General features: G+C 41.6%; 1 protein-coding gene across 2 annotated transcripts; it reads right to left on the bottom strand.

Moving 5' to 3' along the window:
• Window positions 1–513: 513 nt before the first annotated feature.
• LOC116579308 (L-lactate dehydrogenase A chain-like) lies at window positions 514–1,760 on the bottom strand. 2 transcript variants are annotated; one of them, XM_032324534.1, is made up of 2 exons: window positions 981–1,760; window positions 514–711 (listed from the first exon to the last, which is right to left on the bottom strand). In XM_032324534.1, exons 1-2 carry the CDS (start codon window positions 1,665–1,667, stop codon window positions 556–558), a joined length of 843 nt encoding a protein of 280 aa, XP_032180425.1. In that variant the 5' UTR covers window positions 1,668–1,760; the 3' UTR covers window positions 514–555. The 2 variants fall into 2 exon arrangements, with proteins under 2 accessions (XP_032180425.1, XP_032180417.1); XM_032324526.1 differs by having other exon boundaries at window positions 514–1,752.
• Window positions 1,761–15,322: the final 13,562 nt, after the last annotated feature.

Below are 15,322 nucleotides of genomic sequence, written 5' to 3'. Positions count from 1 at the left end.
GAGCTTTACTATAGCTATTCTTTGAGGGTTGGCCAACATTTTAAGCCACAGTAACCAATTTTCCTCACTATTCACTTTTTGCAATGTAAAATGCTAAGTTGTAAGGACACCCCACAAAAAAGCTTAATTTTTTTTTTCACTGTTCAAATTTTATTTGGTATTTTAGTTGGTACAACACTTAGTTGGTTGTATGGTCTTTTTACATTATATGGCAATGTACACTATATTCTGACATACATGGTACATGAAGTAAGATCCTTTCAAACAGTTACGCACGATACATGCAATAATGAATTTATACGTTGGAGCCCAGGATGTGACTGACTGGAAAAGATGGACTAGGCATGTTGGGTGAAGGAACCTGAAGTCCTAGAACACACAGGAAATACTCATCTGGTTTGAAGAGCACCTGCTGCATATGCAATATTGGCAGTGGTGCCTCTGAGATGAACCCATTTAGGACTATAAAGGGAGGTATCATCCAGCATCAGGGTATAGCTGCAGGGTTTACTGAACCATTTGTATTTAGAAATTTAGGAAACTGATGTTTTTTCTTTAGGCCATTTTGATATTATTTAAGTAACAGATCAGATAATAAGGACAATGTACACAACCTCCAACTAAAACCCTGTCGTAGTCTAGACAGTGAAGTGGTACATTAGAAAACTTTAAAACTGCAGCTCCTTTTGGATCCCCCAGAGTGTATCTGCACTCTTCTTCAAACGGGCCTCTTCCTCAGTAGTTAGAGTCACCTTTACAACATCTGAAATTCCATTCTGTCCCAAGATGCAAGGAACACTAAGGAAGACATCATCTTTTATTCCATAGAGACCCTTAATCATGGTGGAAATTGGATGCACCCGCCTAAGATTCTTCATTATACTTTCTGCCAAATCTGCCACAGACAGTCCAATGGCCCAGGAAGTGTAGCCTTTCAGTTTGATCACCTCATAGGCACTGTCAACCACCTGTTTGTGAACCTCTTTCCACTGTTCCTTATCTGCATCAGTGCCTAAGTCAGGGTGCAGATTCTTCAGAGACACACCAGCAATGTTTACTCCACTCCATACAGGCACACTGGAGTCTCCATGCTCCCTGAGGATCCACCCGTGACAGCTTAACGGGTGAACTCCCAGCCTTTCCCCCATTAGGTAACGGAACCGGGCTGAATCCAGATTGCAACCACTTCCAATAACACGGTTTTTGGAAAAGCCACTTATCTTCCAAGCCACATAGGTCAAGATATCCACTGGATTGGAAACAACAAGCAACTTGCAGTTTGGACTGTATTTGATGACATTAGGAATGATGAACTTAAAGATGTTCACGTTACGCTGGACCAAATTAAGACAGCTTTCTCCCTCTTGCTGACATGCCCCAGCTGTGATAATAACCAACTTGGAGTTTGCAGTCACCTTATAGTCTTTGCCAGAGACAATTTTTGGTGTTCTAAGGAAAAGGCTTCCATGCTGGAGATCCATCATCTCTCCCTTCAGTTTGTCTTCCATGACATCAACAAGAGCAAGTTCATCTGCCAAGTCCTTCATTAAGATACTGATGGCACAAGCCATGCCAACAGCACCAACCCCAACAACTGTAATCTTATTTTGGGGGACATGTTCTTCCTTAAGAAGATTCTGTATCAGCTGGTCTTTGAGAGTTGCCATTTTGGACTTAGAACCAAAAGGAATCAGGAGTGCAGGTCGGGAGGGCGAGTGTCAGCGGCGCGTGAGACTGAATCCGGACTTGGCGGCAGCGGCTCCGACACCAAAAAAGCTTAATCTTAAGTGAAACCTTGGATGTTATTTATGGGTGCCCATGAGGTGGCACTGACCAGGGTATTAGGATTGTCTCTGATGGCTTAATGTAATGGTTAATTTTATGAGTCAACTGCACTGGGCTACAGGGTGCCCAGATACTTGGTCAAACATTATTGTGGGTGTGTCTTTGAGTGTGTTTTGGGAAGAATGATTATCTGAATCAGTAAAATAAGTAAAACAGATGGCCCTTCCTGATGTGGGTGACCCTCAACTAATCAACTGAAGATCTGGAAAGAATAAAAAGGGTTGACCTTCCCATGATTAAGGTGGGGGCTCCTTCTTCCTGTCTGGTTCAAAGTTGAATTAAAATATTGGCTCTTCTTGGGTCTCAAGACTGCCGGCTTTTGCACGGGGGTGTAGACCATCAGCTCTGCTGGCTCTCATGCATTTGGAGTTGGACTAGACGTTCCCTCTCAGTTTCCAGCTGGCCACCTGCTGGTCTTGCACCTTCTCAGCCTCCATAATCACGCAAGCCAATTCATTAGAATACATTTCTCTCTCTCTCTCTCTCTCTGTATATCCTCTTGGTTCTTTTTCTCTGGAGAACCCTGACTAATACAGCTTGTAATTAAAAAAAAAAACTATAGAACTTAAATTAGCGAGAGGTCTGTCTATCTCACAGGGGAACTGTTCTAAGAGTAGGTAGTACTAGGTTAACATAGCAGCCCATTGAACCAAGACACAGGCTCCCTCTATGCTCCTTCTCTGCCTTTTTGTGTGGCTTTGTTTTCATGCTCAGAAGGGGGCTGTTGTGTGTCCAGGAGTTGATCTGCATTCCAGGCAGGAGGGAGAGGGAGGGGCAAAAGGCCGAAGGGGCTTGTGGGGAACTTCATGTGACAGCACAGCTAATACCTCACTGGCCAGATTTATGCCAGTGGCTTCTGAGATTCCTGGAGATAAAACATTATCTTAGCATATCACCGCCACAAATAAATTTTGGGTTCTGTGATGAAGAAGAGGGGATGGATATTGAGCAGGACACTAGCTGTATTATCTACAAATTATTAGGTAACCATGTCAAAACCAAAGGTAGATGTCCATACTTCACTGGCTTTGGAGATTATGTGGATTCACAATCAATATTGTTAAATATTTGATATAAGTTTCTCCAAAGCCAGTGGATCTAAAATGATTTCAGTGAATGAGGCAAGCATAGTCAGATTTACTGAGCTTCTAGTCTATGTCTGGCACACCATCACTGCTTTCTGCATGTTACCTTTTTTTTGACTCTGTTGTCTCCATTTTGCAAATAGAGAAAATGGGCCTCAGAGATACTATGCATAAGGTGTTTAAAATGGCACAGTGTGCTGCAGAAGAGTCGGATTAGAGCCCAGGTCCCTCTTGCCCCAACAAAACCCTTAGGAAACTTGTTCTTATAAGATAAGAAAGTACGTGTAGGGTGCACCTGGGTGGCTCAGTCGGTTAAGCATTTGACTCTTGATTTTGGCTCTGGTCAATATCTTAGGGTCCTGGGATGGAGCCCTGCATTAGGCTCTGCACTCAGCAGGGAGTCTGATTGAGGATTCTCTTTCTCCGTCTGCCTCCACCCCTCCCCATACCATATGCACACACTCTCTCGCAAATCGATAAATCAAGCCCCATGTCTAGCTCCTCACTCAGTGGGGAGTTTGCTGGAGATTATCTCTCTCTCTGCTGCTACCCTTCTCCCCACCTCTCCCATCACCCCCCCCACTCTCACTCATTCTCTCTCTCTCCAAAATAAATAAATAAATCTTTATATTTAAAAAAAAAAAGGCAAGAAAAAAGAAAGACCATGTGATTTCTGTGTCATCACATTCGCATTTTTAAATCGGTGCTCACAGTGTTTTGCAGTTAGCTCTCTGTCAGCGTTGGTTGAGGGTATCAAATGTTCCAGTTGCAGCTATAGAAATTGATACTCTTTTTACAGGATCCTCTTCAAGTCCCGACCTAGAAGAGCCAGCTCACAAGCTGAAGCCAGAAAATACTCATATAAGTAAAATCGGTGTGCCTTCAGTTTTAAAGATATCCAACAAATATTTGTTGAACACCTATCCCAAACTTGGCTTCCCCACTAAGCCTCTCTTTCTTGTCCATTATTTGTTCTGTGTGATGCTTTCTAGATGAATGTCTCCTACTCTGTCTTCCAGTTCACACTCTCTTTTTATGTGATCCACTGCCCACACTGTATGTTAAGTTTTAAATGTTGGTTATTGTATTTTTTACTTATGCACGTTCAATTTGGCCCTTTTTCCAATCTATGATAACACTTTTTATATTTTCCTGTGCTCTTCATTTATTTTCAGATTTATCTCTTATTTCACTAGACAAAGAACAGTTTTTATAATTTGTGCCTGATAGTTGCTGAAAGATGTAGGTCCTTGTTATTTCTGTTGATTTTCACTCATAGTGTCTTATATTTTATGTGCTTATCATCACCTTGTGTATCCTTAAACAATTGTGTGTGTGTGTGTGTGTGTGTGTGTGTGTGCGTGCGTGCACACACATGGAGGGTGTCTTGATGACTGAAAAACTATTTTTTTAAAGATTGATTTTATTTATTTATTTATTCATTTATTTTAGAGAGAGAGTGTGAGCAGCGGGAGGGTCAGAGGAGGAAGGAGAGAGAATTTCAAACAGACCCCGCACTGAGCTTGGAGCCTGACCCAGAGCTGGATCTCACAACCTGGAAATCATAACCTGAGCCAAAATCAAGGGTCCCTGAAAAGCTATTTTAAGTTAAAATCATCGTTTATATATTGTTGGGTACTAGATGCTACAAAATTGCGGCTATAAATCCGTGAGAATGCCTAGACATGATTAACATGCTCTCATGGACAGTTATTTCTGTTTTCTCCTTCTTTTCTTTTCTCCTGCTCTGCTCAATGCCAACACACCTCTCTCTGGAAACTGCTGGGGTGGGAGGCAGTGGGGGGATAGACTGCTGGGTTAACCTTCCCTGAAGCCTGGCCCTTTGAGCTTAATGAAGCCCTCAGCTTAATGTGCATTCAAGGTGGTTCACCAGACACACAATTTGGAATGGGCCCCCTATTTTATCTCTCGTTTCCCTCATCCCACAAGGCCATCAAAAACACAGACTGGCAAGTGCCTTCAGAGCAAACACAACTCTGAACTCTTCCATTTACTTTTCTTACTAGCGCTTATTTGGTGTTTCTTTTCTATTGTTAGTTCCTGGATGCTGTTAAAATAATTTAAAATGTTTAATGCTGCAATTTTAGCTGTTTTCAGTGGGAGAACTCGTCCAGATAACTTGGGGCTGCCATTGTGACCTCATCACCATTTTAAACCATCATCTTTACTTTTTCTTTTATAATCAGAAATTAAAAAACGAAGACATTCAGGAGTTTCTCTTTTTTGACTTATGCCTTGTAATTTTTCTTTCTTTTTTAAAAAATTTAAGATTATTTCTAACTTCTTGGGGTTTGCATTTTTTTCTAACGGTACCATCAACCTGGGAGTGCTAAGGGGAAATGAGGGGAGCATATGGCAACTACTGCAGTGAAATTTGGACTTTTGTCTACGCCAGATGTGGGACTTCATACGTAATCACCGTGTCTCCATAAAATCGACCCAATTGCTAATTTACTTAACTTATTTAACATGTTTCCATAAAGAAACTGATCTGAGCTGGAGTAGTCTAGTGGAGAAACAAGATATCATGAAGTAGTAAATGAGGAGGGGAAGTACGAACCACCCACTTCCTCAAGATGAATGCAATTCCAGATTATATCGATTCTGCAGGTCTTACAGCTGACTTCCTTCACCCTGGCTTTTTGTTAACCTTCAGCTGTATTTTTTTCATGCTGCATAAAATGTACTTAGGAACCCTGTTTTGTTAGTATTGGAATTTTACATTAGATGTGTTATCCTCTCTGTAGTAAGTTTTTAAAACTATGACTTTCTATTATACATGTCTTTTTGGTTCTTTTTAAAAAATTCTCTGTGGCCCCACTTAGACTTTTTATGTTTATTACTCATCTGACACATACTCATTTTACTTTTTTTTTCCCTAAATGGAGATATTTTTGCTTTTATTTTCTCATTATTTGAGGAATACATCCCTATAGAAATGTGGAAAACCAAAGCCCTTCTTTAATGACACTTTTCGGAGAGAATGTCTACTCTCCTACATTAGGAGTTTGGATAGATACCATTCCAAACTTCCCTGACTCTCTCTATGCATGTGCATATATTTAGTGTATGTCATGTATGTATTTATAACATACACATGCATATACATGTGAAATGTGTTTATATGTATGCACACACACATATCTCCATAAACCACACGATATGACTCTATAAAGGTATGAGAAAAATAAAACTTTTTTTTTTTTTTTTTTACTAATCAAACGTGTCTCTTTAAGAGGTGGTAACATTTCTTTATAGATTGGTTAACTTCTTTTTTTTAGAGCAAGAGGGTAAGGAGGGTCAGAGTGAGAGGAGGGAGAGAATCCCAGAGTGAGGGGCTTGATCACACGACCTTGAGATCATGACCTGAGCTGAAATCAAGAATCAGCCACTCAACTGACTGAGCCACCCATGTGCCCCAGATCAGCTGGCCATTTGCTGAGCAAAACACATGAATTGGCCATTTATCAATAAAATGGTGGTCTTCCTTAGGTAGGAAACTGGATCAAAGAGAACTAAATTCTGCTTATGACACAGGATGAATCTGAGAGCTTTCAGGAGCAACCATGGAAAGAGGCAGAGAGGGCTCTGGAGGAGAGAAATCTAGCCAGCGAATTACTTGCAGACAAACTAAAGACCATGGGCAGTGACAGAGGGCTTAAAACAAACAAACAAACAAACAAACAACCTCCTCCTCCCAAAACTGTGATGGCCCGGGTCCAATCTCTGAAGTAGCTGTGAGAACCCACTTCCCTACCCTAGCCCCCTCACTCTTTTCTAAACCACCTGGAGAGGAGCTCATAGATCTTTGGTCTGAGGCACTTTGTGGTGGAAAGACACTGGGGTTGTATCTAATGTGACATTCTCCAGAAAGTCACAAGCAAGGGAAAGATTCAGGGCAGCCGTGTGAGACAGAAATGGAGCCAGAATTGATGGGAAGACATATGAGCTGGGACTCAAACTCAAATCTCCATATTAACTGCTGGAGTCCTGAGCATGGCAGCCTCTCTCCTTCCCGTGCATCATCCTGCTGCCCTGCTCTACCTTCCACATCTAGTCTGGCACCAGTATTATTTCGCAGCCAGCATTCCATCGTTGGCCACTTAGGGGTTTCTCAATTCCATTTATTACTGCATCTCCACCCCATACCTGTTCTAGAATTCTTCATAGCAGCTTTGACAGACTATTGGCAATTGCTGTCTCTTCCTTGTCACATCATATAAGGTAAGACATTTTGAGTAATTAAAAAAATATATTTATTTATTTGAGAAAGAGAGAGAAGTTGGGGGAAGGGCAAAGGGAGTGGGAGAAGCAGGCTCCCTGCTGATCAAGGAGTGGAATGCAGGGCTCCATCCCAGGATTCTGGGATCATGACCTGAGCCGAAGGCAGACGCCTAACTGACTGAGCCACCCAGGTGCCCCTTGAGGCATCCTTATCATCATTCCAAAAGCAGTATTTGTGGGGAACATTTGGTTGGTGGTAGCCTCAAATGGTAGAAATGGAGGTTATGTTGGCTAACGTGCTGGATCCACACTAAGCCCTAAAAAATAGTAACTACTTTTTCACTCTGTATTCATCCAACAAACTATTACCAAGGGCAGGGGTGAATAAAAGGAGAGATTGGTTGAAAAAAAATTATATGGTGTTACGAGAGGTCAGATTCCCTGTTCCACCTGCTCTGCTGGCTACCCACCACTGACGAGAGCCTGGGTGCTTATTTTCTGCAGAGACTGAGTGTGAGAGGTGGTTTACTGTGTCATCACCCTGCAGGGCAGCTCCCCTCAAACCGCCCTGTGCCTATACGTAGAGATTCCAATCTGCTTTTGTAATATCTCACTTTTTAGGAAGGACACCAGAGAATTGCTACATCTTTGCAGAAAGCCTTCAACTTGCCAAAGAGATTTTTTTTTTTTTTTTTAGTATATGTGCTGCCGAAGCGAGCACAAGAGATTTTTTTTTTAAAGATTTTATTTATTTATTTATTTGACAGAGATCACAAGTAGGCAGAGAGGCAGGCAGAGCTGGGGGGAAGCAGGTTCCCGCTGAGCAGAGAGCCCGATGTGGGGCTCGATCCCAGGACCCTGGGATCATGACCTGAGCCGAAGGCAGAGGCTTTAAACCACTGAGCCACCCAGGTGCCCCGAGATGTTTTCATCTTCCTGGAAGACAAAGAGACAAAGCAAGAACCAAGGAGAGTTTAAAAACCATAACATCAGCAGCAGCAACAACAGCCCTAGTTAATATCCTCAGAGATTTTATAAGATATTGCATCCACGGTATGAGAACAAGAGTCTGTTAAAAAAAGGAAAATCTTGGGATGCCTGGGTGGCTCAGTTGGTTGGACGACTGCCTTTGGCTCAGGTCATGATCCTGGAGTCCCGAGATCGAGCCCCACATTGAGCTCCCAGCTCCATGGGGAGTCTGCTTCTCCCTCTGACCTTCTCCTCGCTCATGCTCTCTCTCACTGTCTCTCTCTCAAATAAATAAATAAAATCTTTAAAAAAAAAAAAAGGAAAATCTCAGGAAGAGAAAGGATGTTCAGAGATTCAATGCTGAAATGAGATGGAAACAGAAGCTGAAATTGAAATTTCATAGAAAGATATAACAAAAAAGAAAGGAAAGGGCCAGCAGAGAAAAGATGAGGACAGCTGAGCATGATTGCAGGAGGTCCAGGGTATGACTCACAAAAGTTTCAGACGGCAAAACTAGAGAAAAGAGAGGCAAGGGAAACATCAATTAATTTAAGAAAGAGCCGGAAGTGAAGGAGATGTGTTCCAGAGTAAAAGGGACCCAAGAACCCCTGTTTGGGTTGAATGATGTATGCCCCAAATTTACATTCATCTGGAACCTAAGGATGTGCCCTCATTTGGAAATATAGTCATTAAAGATGTAACTAATTAAGGAACTCCTGGGTGGCACAGCTGGTTGAACAGCCAACTCTTGATTTTGGCTTAGGTTGTGATCTCAGTGCTGTGAGATTGAGCCCTGCATCATGCTCCTGGCTCGGCGGGAGTCTGCTTGAGATCCTCTCTTCCCCTCCCTCTGCCCCCCTCCTCCAATGAATGAATAAATCTTAAAAAAAAAAAAAAAAAAAAAAAAGATGTAATTAGTTAAGCTAAAATCCAGTCAAACTGGTTTACAGTGGGTCCTAAATCTAGTGACTAGTGTTTTTCTAGGAAGGCCACATGGAGACACAGAGGAGACACACAGAGGAGAAGGCCATGTGACTACAGACATAAACTGGAGTGGTAAGCCAAGTTATAAGCCAAGGGACAACAAGGATTTCTAGAAGTCACAAGAAGCTAGAAGAGGGGCATAGAACAGATTTTCCCTCAGAGTCTCCAGAAGGGACCAAGCTTGTTGACACATTCATTTCAAACTTCTAATGTCCAGAACAACGAGAGTGAAATTTCTGTTGCTTTAAGCCACCCACTTGCAGTATTTCATCATGGCAGCCCTGGGAAACTAATACAAGTCCTCAGCCCTGGGGCTGAGATGGGACCTGATAAAAGCACATTATCTCTATGTTTCAGAACCCAAAAATTGAGGAGTGAGTACAGAAAGGTTCAAGAGGGAAAAAAAAAGTCATGTGTAGTGTCATCAGGAGTCAGGAGGGCTTCACATTTCTCATTGTTAGTAACATTGGAAACTAGAGGAAATGGAGCAACACAATTCTGAGTGAAAATGATTTCCTTTTTCTTTTTTAAAAGATTATTTAATTATTGGTGCGAGAGAAAACACAAGTGGGAGGGGCAGGAAGAAGGAGAGAAAATCTCAAGCAGACTCTGCACTGAGTACAGAGCCCGATGTGGGGCTCAATCCCACAACCCCAAGATCATGACCTGAGCCGAAACCAAGAGGAGGGTGCTTAACTGACTGCACCACCCAGGTGCCCCTGAAAATGATTTTCTACCTAAAACTACTCAGTTCCTCAAAGAAGAAAGACAGGTGACATTCTCATATTTGCAAGCACTCAGAATATTTACTTCTAGGGCAAACCTCTCCAGGAAGATTCTGGAGGGTGTGCTCTTAGAAACAATTGAGTAAACAACAACAACAAATATGAATATGGAACTCGGGAGTAGGCACACCCAAACAGCAGAAATACAAAGGAAAAGACCCAGCCTATCTGCTGAAGAGCAGGAGGACCAGAATGGAGCAGAGTGGGTGGAAAGTTCTAGGAGAGAGTTGTTGCAGGGAGAAAAAAATTGAAACTGATGCACTTGAGTAAATGGAAAATATTATTCATTGGAATGTAGCAGGGATGTGGAAGCCTTTGGGAAATATTAACAACTTATACTTAGAGAGCTTTTCAACACTGGGGGAAATTTTTCTGCAATCACTGAGTGATTCCAAAACGTTTTGGAATCACTGAGAGAGAGTACCATGATAAAAAAATCCAGTATTTTTGATTTTGGGTGACTTAAGAGATTCTCCATAATGATTTTTAGGACATGCATTTTTTTTTTCTTACTGTTACTAACAGTTAAGAAAGTAATCCCACACAGGACAGGATTTGACACAGCAGTAGAGACTAGGGCTACCAAATTTAGCAACAAAAAGCAAGCAAGCAACAAACAAACAAATTTGAATAACCAGTTACATTTAAATTTCAGATAAATACCTTTTTTTTTTTTTCCTCTATGTCTCAAATACTTCATGGGACATACTTATATCAAAATGTTGTTCATTCTTTATCTGAAACTGACATTTAGTTGGGTGTTCCATATTTCATGTGGCAAATCTACTAGAGGCTCGGTAGATAACTGTTAGACCTCTTTCTTTTTTTAATAACCCATTATGATCTGTCATCAAAGAATTATCAAAACCTGCTTGCAATCTATCTCTTTTTTCAAGCTCTATCAGCCTTGGGGATTAATGAGTTCCATAAGGTGACTAACCACCTACATCTCCCTCCAGAAGGATAAGTCTGTCTGTGCTGCTCTGTCATAAATCTGTGTGTACCTTGTCGATGGCTCAGCTAATGACTTGGGTGTAAAAGCGTAAGGACAAATCCAGGTACATATCATGGTAAACAAATCTGATAGCATTTATAAAACTTTGGTGGTTGAAGGAAGGATATATGAAATGGAATATCGTCTCTGAATAAGTCGGTATGTACTTGGTGGAAGGTGATGACCTTGTCTAACGATTGTCAGACATAAAGTTGCTCTTGGCCTCCCTTTGAACTCAGGCTCAACATCTTAATAGTCATGGCTGTCACCAATCAAGCTTTTATCCTATGTCAGTCCATTTTTATTTTTTTGGTTAGAATTGTTCCCTGGAACCTCTTTCACCTTTAATATAATTGCAGAGTTATTCATTCTTCTTCATTGGCAATTAGCTGGTCAGGGTTGGTATGCACAGTTTTCAAATCCTTTGCAGAATTCAGCTCTTCAAACAGCCTGGAGAAATCAAAGAAACCATAAAGTGGTCAATGGCATGACTCTGTTTTTCAATTATTTCCAGCATGGGAAAGATTCTATCTGAAATGGACTTGGGGTATTAAATCTCTCACTTTATAATGTGGTGTTTTCTGGTTATCAAAGAACTTTTCCTGTGACTAGATGTATCCTAGTATAATTACTTCCCTCACTTATGCTGCTCTTTTCCTGCCTTCTTCTCATTTTTAAAAGGCAGAATCACTTTCTCATCATAATTCCTACCTCTTTGATTTTCCATATCTACCCAAAAATGTCAGGAAGCTTCTCTGTCTCAAGATTATTTGCTTCTAAAAGTTTTGTAGCTTTAGCAACTTTGCTCTTTACACTTTTTTTCAGTGTATTCTGTTTGAGCCACTTTATTCATCTTTTGATAGTTCATCCCAAACAATAAGATCCAAAATGGACTGTTTGTGTATATGCGTGTGCATGTGTGTCTTTTTTTTCCATTTTATTTAATTTTATTTCTTTTCAGTGTTCCAGCATTCATTGTTTATGCACCACACCCAGGGCTCTATGCAATACGTTCCCTCCATAATACCCACCACCAGGCCCTCCCAACCCCCCACCCCGTCCCTCCAAAACCCTCAGTTTGTTTCTCAGAGTCCACAGTCTCTCATAGTTTGTCTCCCCCTCCGATTTCCCCCACTTACTTCTCCTCTCCATCTCCCAATGTCTTCCGTGTTATTTCTTATGCTCCACAAATAGGTGAAATCATATGATACTTGAGTGTGTCTTTCTAAAATAATGAATTTGTCTGAGGAAACAGAGATACTGGAGTAAGTTGTTGAGTTTTGTTTCAGGATACTAAAATACTGGGACACCTGGCTGGCTCAGTGGGTACAGCAAGTGACTCCTTATCTCAGGGGTTTGAGTTCAAGTCCCACATTGGGTGTAGAGATTACATAAAAAGTAAAATCTTAAAATAAAGATGCTAAAATATTACTCTGGGCAAATCTGATAGACAATGAGGTATTTTGAAAAGTGGACAAGCTAGAGAATATAAATACAGACACTGCAATCGTGTGTGTGTGTGAGAGTGAGTGATTCTGGACTGAAAATAATAGTCTTATGGTGGAAAGAGCCATACAGACCCAAACCTCAATCTTAGCTTGATGGTTTTCTATGTATATAATCAACACTAGGTGATTTGAGCTCTTCTAATCCCCAAATTCCCCAACTGTGAAATCTACTAAGTAGATTGCATTTAACTGAGATGAGGGTAAAGAGCACATTGGAGCATCTTTCACAAACTTGACACACAATACAATGTAGCTATTTAGAAAGAACTTCCACACGAAATAACCCTATTTTTTCAGTAAGCCCCAGGCCCCACCACCCAAATTTATGGTATTGGTAGAAAATATCTCAGCTTTAGCAGAGATGCATTTCTTCATGCCCCGGGCTTGTAGCTAGAGAAGCATGGCTTAATGTTCAGGAATTCTGATTTTTTTTTTTTTCTTTCTACCACGCCACATCACTTCATGATTTCAACCATAAGGAGGTTTTTTTTCTTTTTTTTTTTTTTAATTGTTTGCTTTCTCCTAATTAATTTAGAAAGCCTTCTGATTGTGCTTTCATTTCACCATCTGAGAAGGTTCTACTTTTTGTAAAGTCTGTACTTCTGTTACTTTTTGAGAACTTTTCCACTCTAGACCCACTTTGGGGTCTTTCTGGTCCCACAAAAAAATGGAAAACAGTCACCAAAAAAATCAAACTTGAAAAGTAATTTAAGAAATGATCCATTTGATGCTAAACGTTGATGCATATGGTTTGGAATTGTGAGAACGTTTGTTACCACCTGCTGACGGTGGTTAAGTGCCATCGTGAATTCGCTGGGACGGACACAGCGGGCAGTGCAGTCGTGTGGGGATGGAAGTCAGGTCAGAGTGTACAGGGCAGGAAGAGGATACTCGGTTGAGTTACAAGGGTGTTTCATTGCCTGGTGCCCTTTCATTAAGATGAAGTCAGGTTTCTTTTCTCTGCCCCTGAGGGAATCACATAAACAAGGTTAAGTGCTTCCAGTGTTCAGGTGAGCTTTCACCCCAGGGGCTCATCTGCAATTTTCAGGTCTCTGACAAAGACGCAGGAAAACTGTATTAACTCTTCTCAGTTATCATGGAAAGATTTTGCTCTGGAAGGATTTAACCTGATTAGTGAGGAACAAACAAACATGTGTTATGGGTACTTCTCCTTGGGGGAATCCATGAACTGTGGCAGAACCTTCAGTCTGCCTAAGAAAGACATTAGACATTTCTTTTCCCTTCTCCCAGATTTTATTTGGGCAGTAATGTGCCTAGAGCTGGGTGTGAATCCCAACTGGTTTGCGCTATGCCTTTGCCACATACCCTTGTATTCACAGCCGCTGACACAGCTGGAGACAAGTAGGTATAAATGCAAGTCAGCAGGGGCATGTTGGGAAGCCGAGCTGGTGGTGCCTCCTTCTCCCTTCCTGAGCTATGGCCGTGAGGCCGGAAGCTACAACACTCGTCTTGTAATGATGGGGCCATAAAGACAAAAAGCCAAAAGGCAAACTGTCATAAGCAAAGCTAGCAGTTCTCTACTGTCAGACTTCTTGTTTAAGCCATAGAGAATTGGGTTTCCTGTTCAAGGTAAAAGCACTCTTGAGGTCCCATTCGGTTTTTGCCCATGGAGTGCGTTTTGAGTCCTCTTTTGTGTTTCTTTCCTCGCATCATTCTAATTTTCTAATTCCTGCTTCAGAGTCATCTTCAAAGCTCTTATGCTTCCTTCCAGGGTATTGCTGAAGCATCTCCTTGAAGAAAAGAAGCTACTGGATTTGGGAAGCTTGAATGTGATTATCATCTGTTTCCAGGGCATGAGCCTCAGTGAGTATTTAAATCTTAAAGGCTCGATTTATCTCTAAAATGAGGGTGATAATGACAATTATTAATAATCATGATAATGGTAATGATAGCTAACAGGTATTGCCCATTTACGGAATGCCAGGCACTGAGTTAAAGAAATTTACTTGCGTCATCTTAGTTTTCTCAACACGACTACAATACAGATATTTTAAAAATTTCTAGTATATAGATAAGAAAGCTAAATTTATAAAAGTTAAGTGACTTGCCTCAAGTTATGTGATTTTGGAATCCCCTCTTTCAGATATTTACTCAAAGTCAAGATTTGCCAGCCTCCAAAGAGGTCTCCCGTGAGCTGGCCTCTGGATAGTCATTCCTTTGTTTCCCACATTTATTTCCCACAATGTTTCAGGTTGAATCCATGAGACTAGGAGCATGTAGGAGAAGGAGTAGTATGTGACTCCTTGATTAGGTCTAAAAACTTTGGCTTTCATTTTGGGCTCTTTCTCTCTCTCTTTCATCCTTTGCTCTGGGGGACACTAACTGCCATGTTGTGGAGGGCTCTCAGGAGCACACAGAGAAGTCACTGTAGCAAGGAACTGAGTCCTGCCAATAAGGGTGGAGGTGGGTTCTCCAGTCCGGGTGAGGCTCGCAGGCCTGACGCCCCAGTGAACAGCTCAATGGCAACCTCACCACAGACCCTAAGTCAAAACCACCCAACTAAGCTGCTCTCGGATGCCTAAGGCACAGAAAATAAGATTTTTTAAGATGCAAAGTGTGGGAGTACTTTTTAATGGAGCAAGAGACAACCTAAACAGTCACCTTCTCAGAAAGTCTTTCCCTGATGACCCTACTTAAACCAGACTCTCTTCCCCTGCCATCGTAGAACTCCCCAGGCCCCTGATACGGCTTTCTTCTTAGCCGTCATCTTCAGTTAAGGGCTTAGAGGACAGGGCTTTGTTATCCGTTTGATTTAATGCTACATCCTCAGCACCCGGAGAAGGTCATGACACGTAGTAGGAGAAATCAGTGAATGAAGGGAGTGTCCCACTCCAGAATCTCCACTCTTAACAGTCTTGCCTCGTCCCCCCTGTCTCATATGCAAAA

The sequence above is a fragment of the Mustela erminea genome, chromosome 1, assembly GCF_009829155.1.
Source record: "Mustela erminea isolate mMusErm1 chromosome 1, mMusErm1.Pri, whole genome shotgun sequence".
Lineage (NCBI taxonomy): Eukaryota > Metazoa > Chordata > Mammalia > Carnivora > Mustelidae > Mustela > Mustela erminea.
The sequence above is the reverse complement of the archived record's forward strand: the minus strand, read 5'-3'. Positions and strand labels throughout refer to the sequence as shown.